At 36.6% G+C, this 23,455-nt stretch overlaps 2 protein-coding genes across 6 annotated transcripts in view; one reads left to right on the top strand and one right to left on the bottom strand.

The window, feature by feature from the left end:
* LOC107600108 (methylmalonyl-CoA mutase, mitochondrial-like) overlaps positions 1-1,432 on the top strand; it is a 26,144-nt gene extending 24,712 nt beyond the window's left edge. Inside the window, exons 11-12 of the mRNA XM_016291898.1 lie at positions 1,182-1,329; positions 1,418-1,432. Of these exons, the coding sequence (XP_016147384.1) occupies positions 1,182-1,329; positions 1,418-1,432 (163 nt within the window). The remainder of the gene's footprint in view (positions 1-1,181; positions 1,330-1,417) is intronic.
* A 370-nt stretch (positions 1,433-1,802) lies between these two features.
* Positions 1,803-20,913, bottom strand: LOC107600075 (cell adhesion molecule 3-like). Of its 5 annotated transcripts, XM_016291857.1 has the most exons (10): positions 20,388-20,909; positions 18,771-18,785; positions 18,192-18,329; positions 17,639-17,809; positions 15,040-15,130; positions 12,700-12,872; positions 12,081-12,452; positions 10,061-10,081; positions 6,222-6,347; positions 1,803-3,812 (listed from the first exon to the last, which is right to left on the bottom strand). In XM_016291857.1, the coding sequence occupies exons 1-10, from the start codon at positions 20,608-20,610 to the stop codon at positions 3,694-3,696; spliced, it is 1,449 nt and encodes a 482-aa protein (XP_016147343.1). In that variant the 5' UTR covers positions 20,611-20,909; the 3' UTR covers positions 1,803-3,693. The 5 variants fall into 5 exon arrangements, with proteins under 5 accessions (XP_016147343.1, XP_016147346.1, XP_016147344.1 ...); XM_016291860.1 differs by lacking the exon at positions 12,081-12,452 and having other exon boundaries at positions 20,388-20,913; XM_016291858.1 differs by lacking the exon at positions 18,771-18,785 and having other exon boundaries at positions 20,388-20,911.
* Positions 20,914-23,455: the final 2,542 nt, after the last annotated feature.

Below are 23,455 nucleotides of genomic sequence, written 5' to 3'. Positions count from 1 at the left end.
GTGTATGTATATATATATATATATATATATATATATATATATATATATATGTATATATGTGTGTGTGTGTGTGTCTGGGTAAATATGTATACATTTTTGGTTGTGACAACTACTAATTTATACATTAAATTAAAATAATATATATATATACATTATATATTTAAAAATATTGTGTAGAGGTATTATTAAAATGATTACAAAACACATACAATTTTATAATTTATTAATTTGATCATTTATAATCATTTGTATTTTTACATAAAAGCAATTAAAAGCTTTCTGTAAACAATTTTTTGTTGTGTTTTTATTATTATATTTACTAAATAAATATGATTTGAACTGCATAGTTTGAGCCCTGTATATATATATTGAGAGGTCGAGGTAGTTATGACCCAGGTCATCTATGGTACAACCTACTCATGAAAATATGAAAATATTGCATTTAACAATAATAACATTTCGCAGACATTTAATCTTTTATTGCACTTGAGCCGAACCCATGGCTCAGCCTGAGAACTTAATTTTGACTCTTATGGCATCATTATTGTTATTGTCAAAAAACACTAAATGTATCTGGATTTTGGCTTTTTTTTTGTGGATTTGGCTTTAGCTGCTGAACTGATGATAAATAAAGATGGCTCAGACAGCGAAAAGCTCAGAGATTTCACTGTGTTTTTGTCTTTGTGTGTCTTAAGGAGTTTCTGCAGTCTGATTAAAGCATGTCCACCCACCTCAATGTGACCTCAGTATGAAAGAAGAGATGAGAGGGAGACCGTAAAAATCAAACATTACACCATAAATATTTAACACTAAACCTACAAAAGATCCAGATCTTACAGCCTGAGCATCTCATAGACTTTGAGGGTACTTTGTACGTTACATGGTGATTACTGTGTTTTTCATCATAGATTTATATTTAATTTCAACCTCAATTCAGTTACCGAAAACAGCTTTATTTCAGTTACCGGAAAAATATATATAACTTTGATAGGAAAGTATGAAGCATCCAACCACAGTTTCTTCCTTTACAGGAATAGCTCACCCAAAAAATTATTTACCATCATATAGTTTTAAACCCGTGTGACTTTGTTTCAACACAAAATGATACAGAAACATCATAAAAGCGTTTGAAACCTCATCAGTAACTTGATGCTATCATGCTTTGTGTTCTTGTTTGTCAGAGTCGTACAGTTTAAAAAGCTTGAAGGTAGAAATCCCCGTCTGCTCGTGGCCAAAATGGGACAGGATGGTCATGATAGAGGAGCAAAGGTCATCGCCACTGGATTCGCAGACCTTGGGTTTGATGTGGATGTCGGCCCGCTTTTCCAGGTATGAAAGACACTGTCATTGTGATGGTGCATCTATACTTTCCTCTTTCTGTTTAAAAGATTTTGGTTAAAAATATCTCTTTTGAAAGTCATCCACGTGTTAAAGATGCTCAAGAAATCAGCTCATGGAGCTCAACTTTTCTCAATCGTATTTATCTCACACATTTTAGCGTCCAATGTTCCTTTAAGAGCAGAGTCTATCATCAACTAAGAGATCCTTTCTGAGCCATAGACATCAAAACATTGAATCCATGACTGAGCAGATCAGATGCATACCTCGGAGTTAAGCTCCCACTTCTCCACAGTTTTCAAAATAAGAATAATCCGGTTCTCTCATTTGTGCTCCATGAATGCTCAGCGCCATCCTGAACAAAACTGTTTCCACATCAGGTTATCAGGTATAAACTGAAAAAAAGTGTCTCTCAGACCCCAAACATAGTGTGAGGGTTAATATACGCTACTGTAGCGTCTCGACATTTTTGCCCATTTAAAGACAATAAATGTTTGGAAGAGGGTCTAGGTGTAATACAATTGAAAAATGTCACAAGCCAGATTCAAACCTGCATTGCTTGCATGAGCACTATAACTCAACACCTAAGTCACAGTTCCAACCTTCTCCTCTAGGTAAATAGCTACTGAAAAGGAATAGGGATATAGAAATGACAACTGGCCACTTTCTGTAATCATATCGGTTACCAGATCTGCATGGATTAGGAAAAAAAAATCAGCTGGATACATAGTGAAGCAGTATTCCTGAATAACAAATTTAAAACATATTTAAAAGTGTGTAATTTCTGAGCCACCAAACTGAATCCGACTGCATGCCATTGGTTGAGCCAAAGTTATATGTTAGGAGGTTGGGATGCTCAAAAAACAGAGCAGAGTTTTGATAGTGCCACAGGGAATCAACCTACAAATGGCTTATTTACAGTCTATTCACATTAAGATTGGATAGGAGTAAGGATTTTGGCATACTGAAAATTACACACATCACCTTTAAAAATCCAGATTTAATCAACTGTTTTTTTTATTTTATACAATCGCCAGTTTATTGCATGATGCAACCGTCTAAACCCCCAAACTCCCTTCGAATGTCACTATGGTCTGTGGTTACAATGATGGTGTAAGTCTAGCAATAATCTAGCTTTAAGAACAGACTGGCAAGAGGTGTGGAAGAAAGTGAGAATATGATCAGTAAGAGAAAGAGACAGAGAGAGATAGAGAGCAGTAGTTTGTTTTACCCTGCTTTTTCTGAGAGTCCCGCCACTGAAGAACAGAGAAGATTCATTCCTGAAGGTGGCGTGAGTGAGCGAATCACTGGGCCTGATACAATGACACATCAGTGCACAATGTAATGCATTGAGATTAAGGACCTCATAATAATAATAATCTTCCCAGGTTGATGAAATGACACTAGACTGTTGCACCAACAGTAAACACCAGAAATCAAACTCAAAGAGAAAGTAATTCATACAAATATTACTGAAGTTTTCATAACACCATGTTTTTTTTTCCATAGTCCAGATATTTTTTATCAACTCGGCATTTCCACACATGTAAGAAACCAGGCAGGCTCAGAGAGTATATACTGCAATATCAGACAGTGAGGTTAGAGAGAGAGATAGAGGATATATTTACAGCACACTGAGTAAAAATGATGCTATATAATCATATATATATGTATTTATCAATTTATTTCGGGGGTCCCACATAATGGTTGCAGGGGCTGCTGTTTTTGCCTGGTTATTCTGTGTGTGTGTGTGTGTGTGTATGATAGTGTAACACTGAGGTGGTGTGTGTGTGTGTGTGTGTGTGTGTATCTGTCAGTGATATTGCAGGGTTGCATGGTTTAAATTAAATTTTAAGAATTTAAGACACTTTATGTTCGGTGTGTGTTTGCATGCATGCCTGTTATGAGTCTGTGTCTTTCGATGGTTTTGGGAGCAGACCATGTGTCCTGAAAGTTCATGCATGCACATATCACTGTGCAACATGTGCCAGAGTACATCTGGACCGATTGAAAGGAATCATGGGAGACGAGGAAAGTGTGGTCACTGTCATATTGCCTCTTTTTATTATTTATGTCTCATCAAGTGTGTTTGCTCACGTGTCATTATGGTAATGGAGAAATAGTATGTGTGTGTGTGTGTGTGTGTGTGAAAATGAGCCCACGTGCCAGTGCGTAACTCTCACTTCCCTGTCCTGTGTGTCGAAGCTTATTTGAGGTCCTTCAGTTCGAACAGGTCAACACTTGTTTTTGTTTTTTTTCCTCACATATTTCCTCTCTCTCTGCCATCCCCGTTTTTCCCCGTCAGGCTGAGTGAACTGAAGCGTGTGAAGGAAGAGGGAGCGGAGGGATGGATCTCTAAATGAAGTACTCTTTCTTGTCATCCACCCCAGAGTGGCCACCCTCAGCGTTAATGATGGCCGTGTCTGCATCCGGAGCATCATCGGAACCTTTCGCTTCATGAGTCAGGTACGTACCTGAGAGAGAGAGAGAGACAGAGAGAGTGAAACCACAGCTGCTATTTGTATATCATCGTCATTAATTGTATATCTTCAGTAATTTGTTGAATGCTTATTTTATATTAATGCACATTATTTTTTTTAAATTCAGCTTTGCCATCAAAGGAATAAAATATATTTTAAAAGATATTCAAATAGAAAACAGTTTGTTTAAATGAATAATATTATTATACAATAATATTTCACAATATTACTGTTTTACAGTATTTTTTATCAAATAAATGCAGCCTTAGTGGGCATAAGAGATTTTTCCAAAAACAAAAAATCAATTAAATAAACAGCTTCTAACTAAAAGTTTTATTTTATTTGAAATATTTTTATTTTATTTTACTTATTTTATTATTAAAATAAAATCATATTATTGATGTTAGAAAACAGAACGTAAGAAAGAAATTCTTAAGGAATTGGGCTTTCTCTCTTTTCTGTCAATATTGTAGCTTAATTAACTTTAAAGGTATCGTTCACCCAAAAATGACAATTTTGTCATCATTTACTCACCCTCAAGTTGTTTCAAACTGTATGAGTTTCTTTCTTCTGTTGAAGACAAAGAAAGATACTTTGAAGAATGTTTGAAGTTGCTGGTAGCCATTGACTTCCATAGTACTGAAAACAAATACTATGGAAATCAATGGCTACCAGCAACTGTTACCAACATTTTTTCAAAATATCTTCTTTTGTGTTCAGCAGAAGAAAGGAATTCATACACGTTTGGAACAACATGAGGGTGAGTAAATTTTGGCAAAATTTTCATTTTTGGGTGAACTGTCTTTAAAAAAGTAATATAGTATATTAGCCTGCATCTACACATTAAGATCTAATATTTTCACATACCTGATTATTTCTCACCCTTTTCACTAGACCTAACTGACTGTGTTTACATTAATACCTCACCAAAGAGTACATACAGTATGATTTTTCAGTGCACAGCTGCATTAAATTCTTGTTCAGCATTTTATTCCTGGCTCTGAAACCAGTTTTCCCCAGATGTATAGTTTCTGACAGCTTTTCTTGAGCTGTATGCTGTAAGTCATAGATAGATAAAGCGGGAAAGCTGCAGCGCAGCTGTGACGATCTGTTTACAGTGTCCCTCTGTGCAGTGACACAGTCTCAGTCTTTGTCAATTGCTGCTTGCACTCTGCAAAATAGCTGTTTTTAAGGGGACATAAGATGGGATAGAATTGCTCTTGCATTTCTGAAATAAAAGAAACTGATGTACTATGCAGACATCAAAATGTCAGAACTCCTTCCCCAGTCCACCTAGTCTACTAAACTATAAAAACAGCTTATTCAGTGTGTGTCACAGTTATGATGACAGAATTACCAGTACTTGAGTTAAGGTGTAACATTCAAGTAATGTATACAGTATTTTTATTTATTTATGTATTTTATAACTTTGCTGTTATAATGAAAATCAACAGTCTTTGGGGTTTTTTGTAGGCTGGGTAAAAGAATAAACAGAAAATGCAACATTTTGTCAACACTGTTACATTTGACCAACACCGTGACTGTGATTCCGGTGTTATTACATTTGTTCTGCACTGAAAAGTAAGAGGTGGGTAAGAGACTCACACACTTTCAAATGCACAAGTACCTACAGTAATGTGGTACTTTCCATAAAACGTAATGATGCAACTTAAGTTTTATTAGTGGTAACACAATAACATAACATGTTACAATGTACTAAAATTACCTAAAATTACTATAAGCACATTAACATACTTCCCATACTACCCACACAGCAAGACATACAATTAATTTGCTTATAGGTATCTTGAAAATACAGTAGCAAATACAATTCCAAAGGCAAGAAAATTAAGAAGTGTAGAATATGAAAAAAATCACTATTAGATATTGATCATATATTTATTCTAAGCACTTGATATGCATTCATAAAATATCAAAGAAATGCAACACAGCATGTGCCCGTACTTTATTCTCTCACCCTCAGCATTTTCATTTCATTTTGTTCCCCAGCCCATTTTTCTTGTGTTTTTTTCTAGGTGCACCGTTGCAGTGAGACACATGGTTCATTTACAAGTATAATGTCCCAGCAAACAATGAGATTTTGAGTCAAGCATCTAGAATGTTTGTTGATGCTTAAATTCAAGACAAAATCTATAAAAAAATTATTTAAAAAAAAAAAGCTGCTGATGGGGCAGGATGCTGCCTGACCCTCTGTCAGGAATTTGAACACAGTCCCGGAAGGTTATAAGCCCTCCAGACACCCCAAGTGTATGTGTGTGTGTGTGTGTGTGTGTGTGTGTGAGATCTCTTTGTGTCTGATTAGGTCTGTGCGTATGTGTGTGTGTGAAAGAGAGCGAGGGATTTCTTTGTGTCTGATTAGGGTCGTGTGTCAGTGTGTGGTACCTTTGTGTCTGATGAGGTATCTGCCGAGGACGATGAGGAGACAAAGCATGATGAAGACAATGACAGCAACTACTCCACCAATCACAGCATGGTCTACTCCTGAAGAGGTGGACATCGCTGTAGGGTCTGAGAAACGGACAGAGAGACAGGTAGATAGTCAAAGCTGTGCAGAGAGGACAATCAGAATGACAACAGATGTCTTAACAATACTGACCAGGCAAAATCAGAGAAAAGTTTGAGAGAGACTTCAGCTGAAACTCAAAAGACTGAAAAAAATACCATACTTATTCATCCACACCTCGTCTCTACAAACACAGCAGAGGTCATTCATGTTATGTATAGTAACGTTGGAAATCCTCACAATCTGATTTTGATTCAGGGAATCACAATGCGATAACAAACAATACATTTTCTCTATAGTTGAGTTTCCATAATTGATTCTGCTATTTTCCTGTTTATCTCTTGAGAAGCTGCTTTGACACAATCTGTATTGTATAAAGCGCTGTAGAAATAACGGTGACCTGACTTGACAAATCAGTCCTCTAAGCAATGGCATTAAGCTGCACATATTTTAGTAAAAAAATCATCCTTTTCGAAGTACACGGAGACTGTACAATAGATGGAAACGTGCGATATGAATTCGAAATGACATGAATCACTGATGAAAATTCGTGCTAAAACTATTCAGGTTTATTCAGGTCAAATTTTCATCTGGTTTTGTGAAAAGTTTGCATACCTGAATAAAAGTGAATCACGATTATTCACAACCACCTGCTCAGACAAAAATACACCTGATAATACACATGCTTTTTCCATAAACAGCATTATTATTTCAAATTATATTACTATAAATGTAAAATCCTTTTTTCCCCGATTGCAGATACGCTTGAGAAAGTATTACAATGCGTGAATCTTTTTTTCCAGCCCTAATGCACAATAATGCTTATCTTAGGAAACAATTTGAAGCAATATATCCTCTTTAATAGGGCTCTTGACATTTTCAAGCAAACCAAACTAAAATATTTCACACAAGATGATAATCACAGATAGCTTTTTCCCCATTTAAATATAGAGAAAAGAAGCACAGCACTTGTTTCCTGTTACTTCACAAAAATTGTGAAATATTATTACAATTTAAAATAACAGTTTTTTATTTTAATATATTGTAAAATGTAATTTATTCCTGTGATGCAAAGCTGAATTTTCAGCATCATTACTCCAGTCTTCAGTGTCACACAATCCTTCAGAAATCATTTTAATATGCTGATTTCATGCTCGAGAAACATTTATTATTATTATCAATGTTGACAGTTGTACTGCTTAATATTTTTGTGGAAACTGTGATACATTGTTTTTTATTCTTTGTTGAATATACATTAAAAAAAAAAAAACAGCATTTATTTGAAACAGAAATCTTTTGTAACATTATAAATGTCTTTATTGTCACTTGTTCTGCATCCCTGCTGAATAGTAATAATTTCTTCAAAATAAAATCTTACTGACCTCTAACTTTTGAATGGTAGTAGTTCATATAATGTGTGAAGTGTATTTGTAATGGGCTGGCAAGTTACTACAATGTCATTTTCCATCTACCGTGAAGTCCCACGAGCCGCTGACCTCTCTGTTTGAAAGGAAACACATGAATAATCAAAAGCAAGATTTCAGCGAAGAGTCTATCATAAGCTTCAGTGACTTTGCCTGGACTCAGAGAGCGTGAACGACATCCATCACTCCCACCCACAGCACGATCTCTGTCTCCTTCTCAAACAATACTCCATCAAAACAAGACAAGTTAACAGTCACCCTGACACTCGCACGCTTCAGGAGAAGAAAAAAACTGGGAGCGATAGATGAGAGCAGAGAGGATGAAGGAGGACGAACAGAGTGAGTGCTGAGTGACACGACAAGAAGCCCTGAGAGCGAGAGAGAAAAAAAGGAAAAAGAAAGAAACAGAGAAGGAAAGTGAAAGAGAAAAAAGAAAAGAAAAAACACAGAAAGAGTACAGGAAAAAGTAATAATGTTTCTTTTACAGGAGTCATTTCAGTTAAACAGGACTAAAATAATAATTTGAAAAATAAATAATCTTTAAAATAATGATAATCAAATAATCAAATAATCATTGGCTGATATTAAAATACATCAGTTTTCAGTGCTATAGGGCTAATGTCAATTTAGGCATCACAACATTATAATGTATGGTATGAAAATCTTCTTAGTTATTTATGTTGAGATTTGGTAAAGATTACATTTAACAGTGTTATTAAATCATTTTATAAGAATAACTTTAAGTGAGTGATGGGGAAATCAAAGGGAGTCTAAACACACTGGCAAACATCACATTAAATTAGGCCTTTTTTCAAGGCTTTATAGCTATTTTTGTCGAGGACCCAAGCTTTGACGTCAAAGTTCAGTGAATTTCATTGATGTTGTTTGAACTCAAGAATACACCAACAAATCATACTCAAGTCCCTTTTTGAAAATGGCTATCCAGATACGGTTCATGTAGACTCACTGATGTGCTATTGATGATGATTTGCTTCCGATTCACTTGTCATTGCTGTTTTTCTCTGCAGAAATGGTCCTTAGTGAGCATTTTTCGCATCTTTTTCAGTGCATTAAATAGTGAATTAGTTTAGATAATAAAATGTTAATAAAAAACTGAAGGAACAATTTTTTCACTATGTGGCGCCTTCTCTTTCCAAGTCGTTAGTTAGCTATAATGATAAAGAGCTGCTGTTAGTACTCATGGCAGAGAGAAGAGGGTGTTTGCAACCTTGTAGCCTGGAAAAAAATCATGTCAACTTGAGTCATATTTGTCTTGCAAGTATATCATATAACGACTCTGACGTGGGGTCTACAGTATATGAATTTTATGATGGCAAAATGAATATGTAATGCTGAAAATAAAAAAACTTCTTTTATAAATTGCCCGTTTTTCTTGGCAATCTCCAAATATAACTTTTACAGCATAATGCTGAAGATTAGCACCAAGGTAATCGAGTTATTATGTGATAAACAGTTTGATTCGATACAAAAATAGTTTATTCAGGCTATTAAGGCATGTCCTCCTTTGACTTCCATACAAATAGAACAGCCTCTGGCCCCCCGTTGGGATCCCACGGTGTTGCACATTTTGAATAGAGATTGTAGTCCCCCCTGGAGGAGGGTCTCTGCATGATGCTCTCGTGTTGATGATGCAAATGCACTATGGTTTAAATTAGCACAATGTGGAAAAAGACCCGTAAGGAGGGGACAGAATCGAACTTGCAGCGTGTAAAGTGACAGAAATCGGCACCCCTTATCAGTCAGGCTCTGCAAATGACCAGAATGATAAAGGGGGAAGATGCATTTCCAGGTTCAAATGATTCACTGCTGATGACTTAGTTTTGCTTGTTCCACCAGGCTACAGATGGCTGGACCTCCCTATAGCAAAAACTGAGTTGCATCAATAATATCTCATTCATTCTTTTAAGCGAGATTGTTTTCAAATTGGCTGAAACTGCAGTTTTTGGCATCAACCTAATTCAGTTCTAAGCTTTCAATGAACCAACAAATTTGCACTGATATTAATAGTTTTCCATGTAATATCAAATGTTTTGCCTTCATTAACAGCGGTCCTGCACCATTAACTATGTTCATAATGACAGTGTAATTCAACAGAGTTGTAGCTAAAAAAAACACCCAGATCCATCATAAATTGAGACTAACAGAAGAGAGATAGAAGAGAAAGAGAGGGACAGAGATTCATTTAAAGATCCAAAAAGAAAGACAGGACGATATTGAAAGAAAAAAGGAGGAAAAGAAAGAAGAGAGAAAGATAGAGAGAGAGGTGACAATACCTGCAGCATTCACTCCGGCTTCTTCTCAAGAGGATGAAGGGATGAATGGATGAGTGGATGGATGAGTGGATGGATGGATGGATGAGGACCACATGAGTGGAAGCACGAGAAAAGGAACAAAGAGAAACAATGAAAAAATGTGCGCGAGCGTGCGTGTGCGTGCATCTGAGTGCGCTCACTGAACACTACCAAAAAATAAGTATCGCGGAAGAGTATTAAAGAGGATTTTACGAAGAGAAATAATGAAATAACTGAAGCGAATGTTTTCTGGAGGGAAGGTGTGGTGTCAGATTGTGTTTCTGGATAATCAGAGGCTTTGCTGTGAGATGTGCCTGGTTAAATCCTGCATTACAGTCAAAGCCGACAGCAGATGCTCCTCAACATGCTTCTGCGATACTGCACTGGAGATCTCAATATACATCTCTATCTTTCTCACACGCACAAACACAACCTGCTCGATTATGAAGTGACACATTCAAGCTGTTCCACCCACACACCAGGGATGGGCATTTCAGCCGTTTTGTCTACACAGGTACGCAAAAGATGAATCAAGCAAGTTCTCAAGAGCTTTGGAGGAGGGGGGAGGGGTCTACACATCTGTGTGTTTTGTTTTTTTTTGTACGCTTTTAGACATAAATATGACACGCATTAGAAGAAACCGTTCTAATAATGGAAATTCTGTCATCATTTACTTACCCCCATGTCGTTCCAAATCTGTATGACTTTCTTCTGTGGAACAATAAAGGGTAAATTTTTGAAGAATATTCTCTATGTGAATGAGGACTGTGAGGAGTTAAAGAATGGAGCTTTTAACTACATCAAACTAAAATATCCAACTCAAAAGAAGAATGATTGATTCATACTATAAATCGAACAGTGTTATCTCTCATGAAGAAAAGCTACGTTGTATTCTCAATAAATAGTGATTAAAAATGATCATATGCTTCAGAAGATACTGTAGATATAGTCAATTTTTGTCATTAATGGAGCTTGACAGCCGCAATTCTCATTCACATTTACTATATTCACCTAAATGTTCACCTTTTCTGTTCCATGAAAGACATAGGTCATACAGGTTTGGATCAACATGAGTAAATAGTAAATTTTCATTCTTCTGTGAACCATCCCTTTAACTGCACACACTCAAAATTGATGTCCTTAAGGTCATGATCATACAGTGTTAGTGAAAAAACTAAGCATTGGCAAAACATACACTTTCATTCAAAAGTTTGGGGTCAGTAAGATTTTTTTAGGTTTTTGACAGAAGTCTCTTCTGCTCACCAAAGCTGCATTTATTTGATCAAAAATAGAGTAAAAAAAATTGGTATCAAAGTTTAAAGTAACAGTTTTCTATTTTAATATATTTTAAAATATTATTTATTCCTGTGATGGCAAAGCTGAATTTTCAGCATCCATTATTCCAGTTCTGATAATATGCTTCAATAAGCTGATTTTTAAGAAACATTATTATTAAAAACATTTATTATTAAGAAGCATTTATTTTTAAAACAGTGTGGAAACCGTGATAAATTTTTTTTAGGATTGTTGTCTTGAGTAGACAAAGTCTTTACTGTCACTGTCAATTTAATGCATACTTACTGAATAAAAGTACTAGTTTCTTTAAAAAAAGTACTGACCTCAAACGTTTGCATGGTAGTTTTATTATATTAACAGTTTTTTTAAATTATATTAAATATTTTTATATTAAATATATAATGCCAAAATAAATAAATAACTAAATTTCAAAATAACCCCTTTTATCTGATCTGTGCATGGTGCATGATTTTTTTCAGTGTGAAATGTTTTGAAGTTTAAAAGTCAAGGCAATTATTGTGTTGTCATGGTTGATCATTGCGGTCTCTTCTCCGAGCGCTCGGGTAATCATGCCCATCCCTATCCCCCACACACACACACACACACACACACACACACACACACACACACACACACACACAGATCAGTAGCACAGCAGTGGCATGTTAAACCATGATTAGGTTTGTGTATGTGCACAATGGATTACCTGTAAAGGTGTGCACTCCATTCAGCTGAGGAACAGATGATGGAGTGGCAGGGGAGGAGGAGGGGGGTGAGGGAGGGGTGCGAGCAGGAACGGAGGAGGGCAGAAGAGTGAGATCAGGGAAGAGAGCGTTGGAAAGAGATGTTGTGGGAACTTCAGGAGAGGGAGGGAATGTGGAAGGAGCAGAAGTGAAAGGAGGGAGAGTGGAGGAGAAGGTAAGAGTGGATGTGGGGAAGGTAGTGGAAGATGACGAAAATGGAGGAAGAGTTGTGTCTTCAGCAGATGTTGAAACTGAAGTTTCAGAAGAATCAGTGGGAAAAGCAGAGGATGAAGGGAAAGTAGAGGTGAGAATAAAGAGGTCTGAATCTTCCTGGTCTTGGAAGATGAAGGAAATGAAGAAAAAAGATCGACAACAGAAAATGACGGATGGAGAGGTGGATGATGGATGGGAAGGAAAACGGAAGAGGAAATAAAGAACACGTCATGCAACAAGAGAAACAAAAAGAAAGGAACGTAAAATTAAGAAAAAAGAGACGTGAAAGTAAACGTAAAACAGCAGAAGAAATAAACAATGACGAAAACACCCATTCTCTCCACTCCTCGTTTGTCTCTCTTTAATTACCTTGTACCAGAAGGGTGTGCGTTATGTCCCCCATGCCGATCCCGTTATCAGCCTGGCACTCATAAACACCATTATCCGACTTGTTGAGGGATTCGAAGCGCAGGAACGCACCATCCACCTTTGCCAGCGGGGGGAGCTCTGCGTCTTTTCTCCGCCACACAAACGCAGTCGGCCTTAGAGAGTGAGATATTACATTACAAAACGGACCACATATACAGCGTTTTGAAATTTCACATCAAAAGCAAAGCAGAAAGACTCGTTTAATTGAGCAGATTGAAGGGTTTTGCAATTTGGCACACTATCAAAAGAGCTGAGGAGCACAGAGGGATGCGCTGGAAAGCGTCCCGAACACAGCGAAGCTCAGTCACATGTCAAGTGAAACGAACCAGACTTGATCAAATGGGAAAGTAAACCATGTGGCCAAACCACCAGTGCTGCGACACACCTGACCCGGAGGCTCTTATGAATCAACCAGACAACAAAACGTCCAGAAATAGCTGCTATCATTCAATACAATCAGGAATAAAAGTGAATTTCTGGGTGTGGGCTACTACAACCCTGTTGAAAAAACCAGCATATGCTGGTTAGGTATGTTTTGACGCTGGGACGCTGGTTTAATCTGGTCCTTTGCTGGTTTATGCTGGCCCTTTTGCTGGTTTATGCTGGTCATGTGCTGGTAAAGGACCAGCAAAGGACCAGTTTAAACCAGCAAAGGACCAGCATAAACCAGCAAAGGACCAGATTAAACCAGCGTCCCAGCGTCAAAACATACCTAACCAGCATATGCTGGTTTTTTCAACAGGGAAGCTTGGTGGGATTTGGGACAGGGCCAATGATTGTGTTCAAAGAGATTTCCTAAACACTCTCTCTGTTTTTAATTGGTTAACCAAACTGATAGCCCTACCCCTCCTTAAAATCCTGCCATTTGGTTGAGCCAGTGTTGCTGTGTAGTGCTGATCTGATACTCAAATGAACAGAGAAATGTTTTGATAGTGCCACAGTGTTCTCACTTCCTGAGGACGTCTACCTACTGCTGGGATAAAAGAAGGTATTTTAGCATCAAAAAATTACACACTTCACCTTTAAAACCCTCTCAATATGCCAAAGTAACTGTGGCTTTTCTCTGTGTGCTCATACCGTGTCCAAATCAGCGTGTCTGTGTGCGTTACAGGGATTTAGAGAACCACTCTAATAATAATCCAAATAATATAATTCCTTTATTGATGTTGATAGAGCGGTGTAGTTATGACTAAACTAATATCTCTGTCTACTTGCAATACAGTAAGACAGGAGTTTCACATAGAGACGGGCTTATATATGATAGTGACACAAAGAACTGTTTTATTTTTTAATATTTAAAATGTAATTTATTCCTTTGATGGCAAAATTTTCAGCAGCCATTACTCAAGTCTTCAGTGTCACACGATTCTTCAGAAATCATTCTAATATGATGATTTGGTGCTCAAGAAACATTTATTATTATCAGTGTTGAAAACAGTTGTGCTGATTAATATTTTTGCGGATGGTTTGATGAATAGAAAGTTCAAAAGAACAGCATTTATTTGAAATCGAAATCCTTTGTAACACTTTAAATGTTTTTACTGTCACTTTTGATCAATTTAATCCGTCCTTCCTAAATAAAAGCATTAATTTCTTTAAAAAAAAACAAAAATCGTACTGACACCAAAAGTTTAATAATTCAAGTGCAGCAAAAAATCTAAAGATCATTAAAGACCCTGTAAATGCCGCCTCTGATACTACAGGTATCTTCTTCATATACGGCCCCCTATTTGTGCTCCCGTTCCAGTAAGGAAGAGATAGAGTGTAAAAGCAAATGAGAAAATGCGACAGAGAGACTATGGGATGTCTAAATGGGGTTGAATAGCCCTGGTGTGGTACTAATGGATGTCAGGAGCAATAATGAGCTGTAATGCGATCCTGCACCAATAGAGGGAGATATTCAATAACAATATCGTCTATTTCCAGGGAGAAATATTTATGTGATATAACCAGGCTTAAGTAGCTAAAAATGTAATAAATACATCTGAAATAATAACATTTCATCCTTTAGCTCCAGAAAGGGAGTTGCTGAACTCACTGAGATCATAGACGGTGTTTTTTTAAAACAAGCCTATGTAAGGACGTCTCCGATCCCTCTCTCTGTCGTTTCTCATGTAACATCAACACAAATATCTCGGTGATACTGTCAAACCAAACCCTGCATGTGTGTGTGTGTGTTGAAGAGAGAAAGGAGATCAATAGGCTAACCATTTTCAGCTTCATACATAAAACATGAATGTCAAGGATGGAAATGAGAGAGAGAGAGAGTGTGTGTCTTACTCTGGATTTCCGTTCCCCACACACTGCAGGAAAAACTTCTCTCCTTCTCTGGGCAGGTCACTCTCTGGCTGAATCGACATGCTTGGAGAAACTGAGAGACACACAAACAGACATTTTGTTTTTGTTATCTTCATGTTAATGTATTACACAGAAGGGGTAGGCGGTATGACCAAAGCCTAAAATCACAGTATGGCTAATATTATAATCACAGAAACTGTGCTAAAAATGTAAGATTATAAAAAAAACGCGCGCGCACATACACACATAGACGGTGATACATACATACATACATATATACATACATATATATATATATTTATATATATACTGTATGTATATGTAAGTAAACACACACACACATACATACAAACATATATACATATATGTATGCACACATTTTCACCGGTTCAATCTTATAATCACCAGCACAAATTGTGCTGGAAATTCAACTGCTCGTTAACTCAAATCTAATCAGCCCATCGCATGGCAGCTACTCAATGCATTTAGGCATGTAGGCATGGTCAAGACAGTCTGCTGAAGCTCAAACAGAGTATCAGAATGGGGAAGAAAGGTAATTTAAGTGACTTTGAATGTGTCATGGTTGTTGGTGCCAGATGGACTGGTCTGAGTATTTCAGAAACTGCTGATCTGCTGGGATTTTCACACACAACCATCTATAGAGATGATAGAGAATGGTCTGAAAAAGAGAAAATATCCAGTGAGCAGTTCTGTGGGCGAAAATGCCTTGTTGATGCCAGATGTCAGAGGAGACTGGCCAGACTGGTTGAACTAATAGAAAGGCAGCAATAACTCAAGTTAACCACTCGTTACAACCAAGGAATGCAGAAGAGCATGTCTGAAGGCACATGTCGAACCTTGAAGCAGATGGGCTATAGCAGCAGAAGACCACACCGGGTGCCACTCTTGTCAGCTAAGAACAGGAAATTGAGGCTACAATTCACACAGGTTCTCTAAAATTGGACAACAGAAGACTGGAAAAAGGTTGCTTGGTGTGACAAGTCTCCATTTCTGCTGTGACATTCAGATGGTAGAGTCAGAATTTGGCGTAAACAACATGAAAGCATGGATCCTTCCTGCATTGTATGAACGGTTCAGGCTGCTGCTGGTGGTGTAATGGTGTGGAGGACATTTTCTTGGCACATTTTGTGCTCTTTATTACCAACTAATAATCGTTTAAAGCCACAGTCTACCTGAGTAATGTTGCTGACCCTGTTCATGATCACAAGTGTACCTATCGTATGATGGCTACTTCCAGCAGGATAACAAGCCATGTCCTAAAGCTCAAATCATCTTAAACTGGTTTCTTGAATGTGACAAATAGTTCACTATACTCAAATGGAAAAATAGCTTATATATATGGCATATATACAGTGCTTAACAAATTTATAAGACCACCACCGAATGTAAGGTTTGTGCCACAGCTGCCCTAAACTAACATTATTTGGTGATTACCAAATAATTTTTTTATGTTTCTGTAATGTGTAATAAGTATGTGTAAGCTCTTTAGTCACAGTAGTATTTCTAATGCTAAAATATAATTGTAGTTATCCATACATTTTCAAATTTACTGTTTTACTAGAAAGGCAGAAAAAATAGTAAAGCATTTTCTTTATAAGTTTTTTTTATTCAAAAGCCCATTTATTTACTTGCAGTACTTAATAGAAAAATAAGTTTTAATGGTTGAATGTTATGCTTGATTTATTTCTGACTTCTGAGAGAAGCTGAATATGCCAGCTCAAATTTGGGTATAAAAACGTGAACTCATAAAGACTATTATTTAGTTGTTTCAGTTTTTGATTTGCCTATTTAATGACAATAAAAAAATTAGTTTTAAATAAGTTTCTGACAGATTCCTAAAATATTTGTGTTTTCTCTTATGACAGGTGGTCTAACAAATTTAAGCACTGTTAATGGCATATGTGTGTGTGTGTGCATTTGAAATATATTTAATAATCTGGTAAATTAAATACTTCAGAAGTGTAACAATTTATTTTTGTCATTTTATATGGAACTTAATGTATGCACACAAAATACGATTATTCATAACAACTGAATAAATCTGGAATCAAAACCAAAACATCTGCTTCAGATTTTTCTTTTTTAGCACTTGTGTTTAAAACCTTCTAAAAACAGTGATACATTCTAACACATTGTTGAGGCTCAAACAAGAAGATGGTGCCAGCAACACCATGGTCATAGGTTTGATTTCTGGGAAATGCATGAACTGATCAAACATATATTTTAATTGCAATGTCAATGTCACTAACTAGGATTGCATGATTTAAAATTTGAAGCTGTTGTAAAATAGGTGATAAAAACAGCCGTGATAGTGTGAACACACATCGGTTGAATTCTATATTAAGGCAGCATGTTATGATATTGTATGCAAGCTTTAAGCAACCTACAATTACACAGTATTCACAACTTATGTAATAAACATGAAATAACTAAAATCAAGTTGTCTATGCTGGAAACTTTACAATTTTATATGTATAAACATAATAGCAGAGTGTCTTCTGGTTGACATTTCTAAAATCACACAGTAGTAAGCGTTCTGGCTTTTGTATGTTTGTCTTACACAAGACACTGAGGGGCTGCTCTGTCCTCTTGTCTCCATTGGCAATGGACGGGTGATCCACTGCACAGGTGATCAGAGCGTTGTTATCGTTTCTGGTGACAGTGAGGGTGAGCTCGCTGGTTACTGTGTAGGTCGGTTCATCAGGGTTGGACTCCACAACATCAGGACGCCCTACACACGCACAAACACAAAGTAAACACTGTAATTACTGAACAACAACAGTTTGGGTTCAGAGCAGAATTCTGACTTGAATGTGTGTGTGTGTTTGTACCTTGTATCTCCTCTTGATCGCGGTACCAGTGTAGTTTAGCAGGAGGTTTGCTGCCTGAACTCGTGCAGGTGAGAGTGACCTTGCCGCCCTCCTCAACAGCATCATCAAAACCTGTTATCACCGGCTTACCTGGAACACCTGTGAGAGAGAAACAGTTGTAAAATAAAAACAAAACATTTTCAAGTGCAGTTTAAGGGAAATAAGGGCATCGCTGGCTAGATAAAATGTAAATAAAATAAAAACAGTTCTGCTTCTGACTTGAATGTGTGTGTGTGTTTGTACCTTGTATCTCCTCTTGATCGCGGTACCAGTGTAGTTTAGCAGGAGGTTTGCTGCCTGAACTCGTGCAGGTGAGAGTGACCTTGCCGCCCTCCTCAACAGCATCATCAAAACCTGTTATCACCGGCTTACCTGGAACACCTGTGAGAGAGAAAATAAAGTTGTAAAATAAAAACAAAACATTTTCAAGTGCAGTTTAAGGGAAATAAGGGCATCGCTGGCTAGATAAAATGTAAATAAAATAAAAACAGTTCTGTTCCCTAAGCAGCGGCTCACTATCAGCAACTAGCTACTTGTTAGTAGGCCTACACGGAATTTGCACCGAATGAAATCTGCTCTGTAGACTTCTACAGAATTAAATCGTCCATCATTCGCACCCCCCGCCCCTCGCATGTTCTTTTATATAATAATTTGGCAAATTGTAAATTTTTAGCTGCCAAAAAGAGTACAGTACTTTCAGCTCCGTTTAACACATTTTACCGTATTTAAATCAATTACGCAGATTTTCCCCCAAACCAGGTACAGAAAATGTGGAGAAGTGTGCAGGTTCCGCGTGGGCCTGGTCACATCAAACATGCTTACCAGGAGCGGCTGGTGCTTTCAAAAGAGGTGAAGCACAGATGTCAGTTATCAACGACAAAATGTGTAACTGGATATTTAATGATTTTGGTGTGGCTCCCAAAATCAGCTGCTAGCAAATATCACAAGACTGTGCACTGCAAAATAATGTCAAGAAACCATTGAGTTGTCCTCTTGAGCTACACACAAAAATACATGACCATCATACAGCATGACCAGTGTTGGAAAGAAACTAGTCACATGTAACAGAGTTACACAATTTATTTACAAAATAAATAAATGTAACTGTAATGAAAATGTAAATGTTACTGAGAAAAAAATGTGTAATTAAATTAAAATGTTAACGATTTCAAAGGGGGTTATCTGAATATTTCCACACACATACAGATTTAACTGATTTCTTTCCAAAAAAAAATGCATTGACTGCTCTAAAATATGAGACACTGATGTTTCAGGAGTTTAGGACACAGAATAGGACACATGCTTATTCGATAACTGTTTTATTTTCTATTTGGGTTTATGTACAGGTATATGCTTTATTTTTTTAAGATTGACTGTTTTTTTCAAGGCATTGTTAGATGCCAGTGTTTCCTGTCATAGCTATGCAAATATTTAAAATCAGTATTTAACCTCGGAACAATCTCAAAGTAAAAAAGAGGTGCTAAAGTCTGATTTTGTGGTGGCTTAATCTTCAAGTGATGAAGAATTTTGAAAGTCTGACAGTAATCAGTGTTGAGCACTTCTGTAAGTTTAACCCTGCCTGGTTTACATGTCTGAAAATGAATAACAGTTGAAAACATTAATTAGAAAAAGTAATCAAATGTAATCAGTTACTTTAATAAAGTAATTGGAATAGTTACACTACTTATTACATTTTAAATAGTGTAACGTGTAGTCTGTAACCTATTACATTTCCAGTAACCTTTCCAACACTGAGCATGACCAGTGTAGTCTGACTCATAAGCAAATTATTTAAATTTACATGAATCAATTAAAAAAAAAACTCAGGAGTTATTGGTTTGAATCAGGCTGACGAATTTTTCACTATATGAACTCACTGATAGATAGACGGACAGACAGACAGACAGATAGACAGACAGATAGACAGATAGATGTTTCAAAAAGAAAAGATTGTTTAAAAATGGCAATGTTAAATAACAAGATTCTAAACTTATTTAAATATTTTACAACAGCAACTATGTCTGTCTTCCGGCTGTGTTTGATTGAATGTTTTAATTTTCTAATGGTGTCAGATGCACCACCATTTCAATGATTTAACATTTGTGGCTAAAACACCACTTTGAGAGCTTTCATAAACATTAATAGAAAAAGCCTTGCTTTCAGATGGCACAAAATATATTAATTGAAAGGCCATTAAACAAACAGATTTTTTTCTCATGCTAAAGGCACCCATGATAGTCTCATTGACTTTCAGTGAAATACGAGAAGAGGAATGAGGAATACGCTAAATATAGGGTTAATTCAGGATGACTGGGCCATTTTTTCCCCAGTCATCTTAATGGCTAAGTGCCTCAATTCACCCAAATTCACCCTATATCAATAGCAATTTCCACTGATTCCTAATACCCTGACTCAAAATGCAAACTCACACATACATACCCAGTACAGTAACTGTGGCTCGTGCAGTCCGTACAGGCATGGTGAAAATTGAACAGGTGTACTCTCCATCATCTGACAGCTGAACATCCGAGATGGTGATTATCAGCTCTGTGGCTGTGGACTTTACCAACTGAATACGGTTATCTCTCAGTGCTGAAAAAGACAGAGCAGATAAGAATAACACATACACTACATAGGTGTCATATACTACAATTTTTAGCATTTTATTTTCCCCCCCGAAGTCCACTGATAACGTTAGTCAAGGTGTCTGGCACCAAAACCATTGTGATTTAGATTTATGTGATTACTTTCCACCATCTCTCCAACTCTTCCATTTTTTTGCTATATCAGGCTTGTTTTTTGTAGTTAAAAAAGCACAAGCAATCTTATGTGTACAAACCTGATTCACACTACGGTCATTTGAAATCTAGTTAAATTATGATTTTTTTATTAGTCTAAAAGGTCACTAATTTTCGCTTACTCCTTCCTCGTCTAGCAAACCATGTGGCGGTTACTATCTCACGAATAGTGAACTAAGTATAAAAGGTCAGATCAGATTTCAAAGACGTTGTTTGCCCGTTATTTAGAATCAAGTGTTGAACATCATACAGAATGTGCAATATCGTCTGAATACATTAATTTTTTCGCTTACTCTTTCCTCATCTAACAACCCATGTGGCGTTCACTATGTCGTGAATAGTGAGCGAGTCAGCAGTTTTGGACCCAGTATACTGTATGCATGAATGTGTAAAATGGCTCTGTTCTCTTACAGATCTTGTGAGTTCAGCACCACAGCGGGATGACAGACATGAGTAAAGGCAAAGTTTTCAGTTTTCTGTGCTCTCTTTCCAGTGACAGCTACTCTCCGTTGTAGTATGCGAAAGTCTCTTGGCATTGTGCTGATTCTGACATTATTACTATAGAAACCCATGTAGATACACTGGATATTGACTACACAGACTTGCAGACAAAATGACAGAGTAGACAGTCAGTCCTCAGATTAGGTTTGTGTGCAACCAAGCCTTGGAAATTACCAATATGCACATTAAGGAATTCCGTATGTAAAAGACCTCTGTTCTGATTGGCTAGAACTGTTGTTTATGATCAGAGCAAGGTAAGCGATGAACAATTTTATATAAAAAGGTAAAACAATTCCATTAAAAATAAGCTAGAATTTAAAAAATAAAGCATGTCTGTAAGCTTTAAGTTCATCTATATGTTAATGTAGTACTAATTGTTCACTTTAACAGATTTACACATTTAAATACAGCCTTTCTCTTGTTCTCTTATATGCTATAATAGTATTTATTAATATTTAATTTAATTTAATTTTATGTTCTATTTTCATTTTTATTTAGGTAATTTCCTATCTTTTTAAGTTTTACAGATTTAAAAAAAAAAATTGTTATTAGCTTAGTTTTTTTAAATTTTTTTATTTCTATTAAGATTTCATTTTTATTTCAGTTCATTTTTAGTAATTTTAGTACTTAGACAAACATTTTTATTTCAAAACATTTCTAAGTTTTTCATCTAACATTTATATTTTGCTTTGTTTCAGCTTAATTTCAATTAAAAAAAAAACAATAGTGTTAGTTAACAATAACAATTTCTCTTCCAGCAAAATGGAGCAAAAATATTGATGGCTCATCCTGCACTACTCCGATTTTTATCCAATCATGTGCTCTGTAAAATAAGCCCCTCCCCCCATCACTGGCATGTCTGACCAAACAGACTGGCAGAGAACAGGAAAACCTGTTTGAAAAGTTATTATTTTTGCTAATGGTGCAGAAATTACACACTTCACCTTTGAACAAAAGGAGAACTGTCTAATACAGATTTACAGTAAATGTGTGTGTGCTTCATGGTTTATCAGTAAGTGAAGGGCACTTAATTTGTCTTCATCAGCTGCTGTTCCTCTGTCCTCCATCCTGCTCTTTCATGCGCACACTCCTCCTTTGTCATTCCACCCTTTATCTTTTTTCGCTCATCCACCCATCCATCGTTTCTCCACACTAATCTGTTCATCTCTTCTCACTGGTGCGTCTCGCGTTCTCCTTTTAGTGTGCTCTCTCTCTCTCTTTTGTAGACTACAAAAACACATTTTTTTAAACAGTATTTTGATTTTCTTTTGCAAATATCTAAACATCCTTCAAACAAGATAAATTTACTTGAGAAGCAGATAATGAGATTTGTGTTCAGGGAATATATCTTGAATCGAGTTTATATCTTACCCAATTTGTTTTAGCTGGATTTATACTTAAAGAAATAGAGTAAGAAAAATTCTTCATTGGAAATTTTTGTAAACATCTTTGATCCACATTAAAAAGTCCCTTTAAAATATAAATTTATGTAGCTTTAAAGGGTTAGTTCACCCAAAAATGAAAATTAGCCCATAAATTACTTACCCTCAAGTCATCCTAGGTGTATATGACTTTCTTCTTTCAGACAAATCCAGTCGGAGGTATATTAAAAATTGTCTTTGATCTTTCAAGCTGTTTAATGCCACTCAGCGGGTGTTGCATGCTTCAGTCCAAAAGAAGTTAAATAAAAAGCTCTCATCCATAAAAAAGTGTCTCACACGGCTCCGGGGGGTGAACAAAGGCCTCCTGTAGCGAATCGATGCGTTTTTGTAAGAAAAATATCCATATTCAAAACGTAATAATCACTTTAATGCAGCTTGCGCTCACTGTTGTACACGGAAGCAGTTCCAGGTGGATGACATATGAGGTCAGCTTTTGCGCTGCTCAGAAGTGACGAACGCGGAAGCGCAGGAGAGAGATCAAAACAAAACAACGGTCACTTATTAGAAGTACAAAAGGAGGATTTGTAAAGAAGAATGTCGGAGGATTTTGATATAAGTCAAGAGGAGACTGGTTTTCCTTTGCTAAAGTAAGGAAACTTTGCTTCCTTTGCTCCTGTTTACAAACGTTGGTTTTCATGAGACTCACTGGCGCATGCGCAACGCTGACCTCATACGTCATCTGCCTGGAACTGCTTCCGTGTACAACAGTGAGTGCAAGCTGCATTAAAGTGATTATTACATTTTGAATATGGATATTTTTCTTACA

Source organism: Sinocyclocheilus grahami, unplaced genomic scaffold (genome assembly GCF_001515645.1).
Source record: "Sinocyclocheilus grahami isolate Dianchi unplaced genomic scaffold, SAMN03320097.WGS_v1.1 scaffold277.1, whole genome shotgun sequence".
Classification (NCBI taxonomy): Eukaryota; Metazoa; Chordata; class Actinopteri; order Cypriniformes; family Cyprinidae; genus Sinocyclocheilus; species Sinocyclocheilus grahami.
The sequence above is the reverse complement of the archived record's forward strand: the minus strand, read 5'-3'. Positions and strand labels throughout refer to the sequence as shown.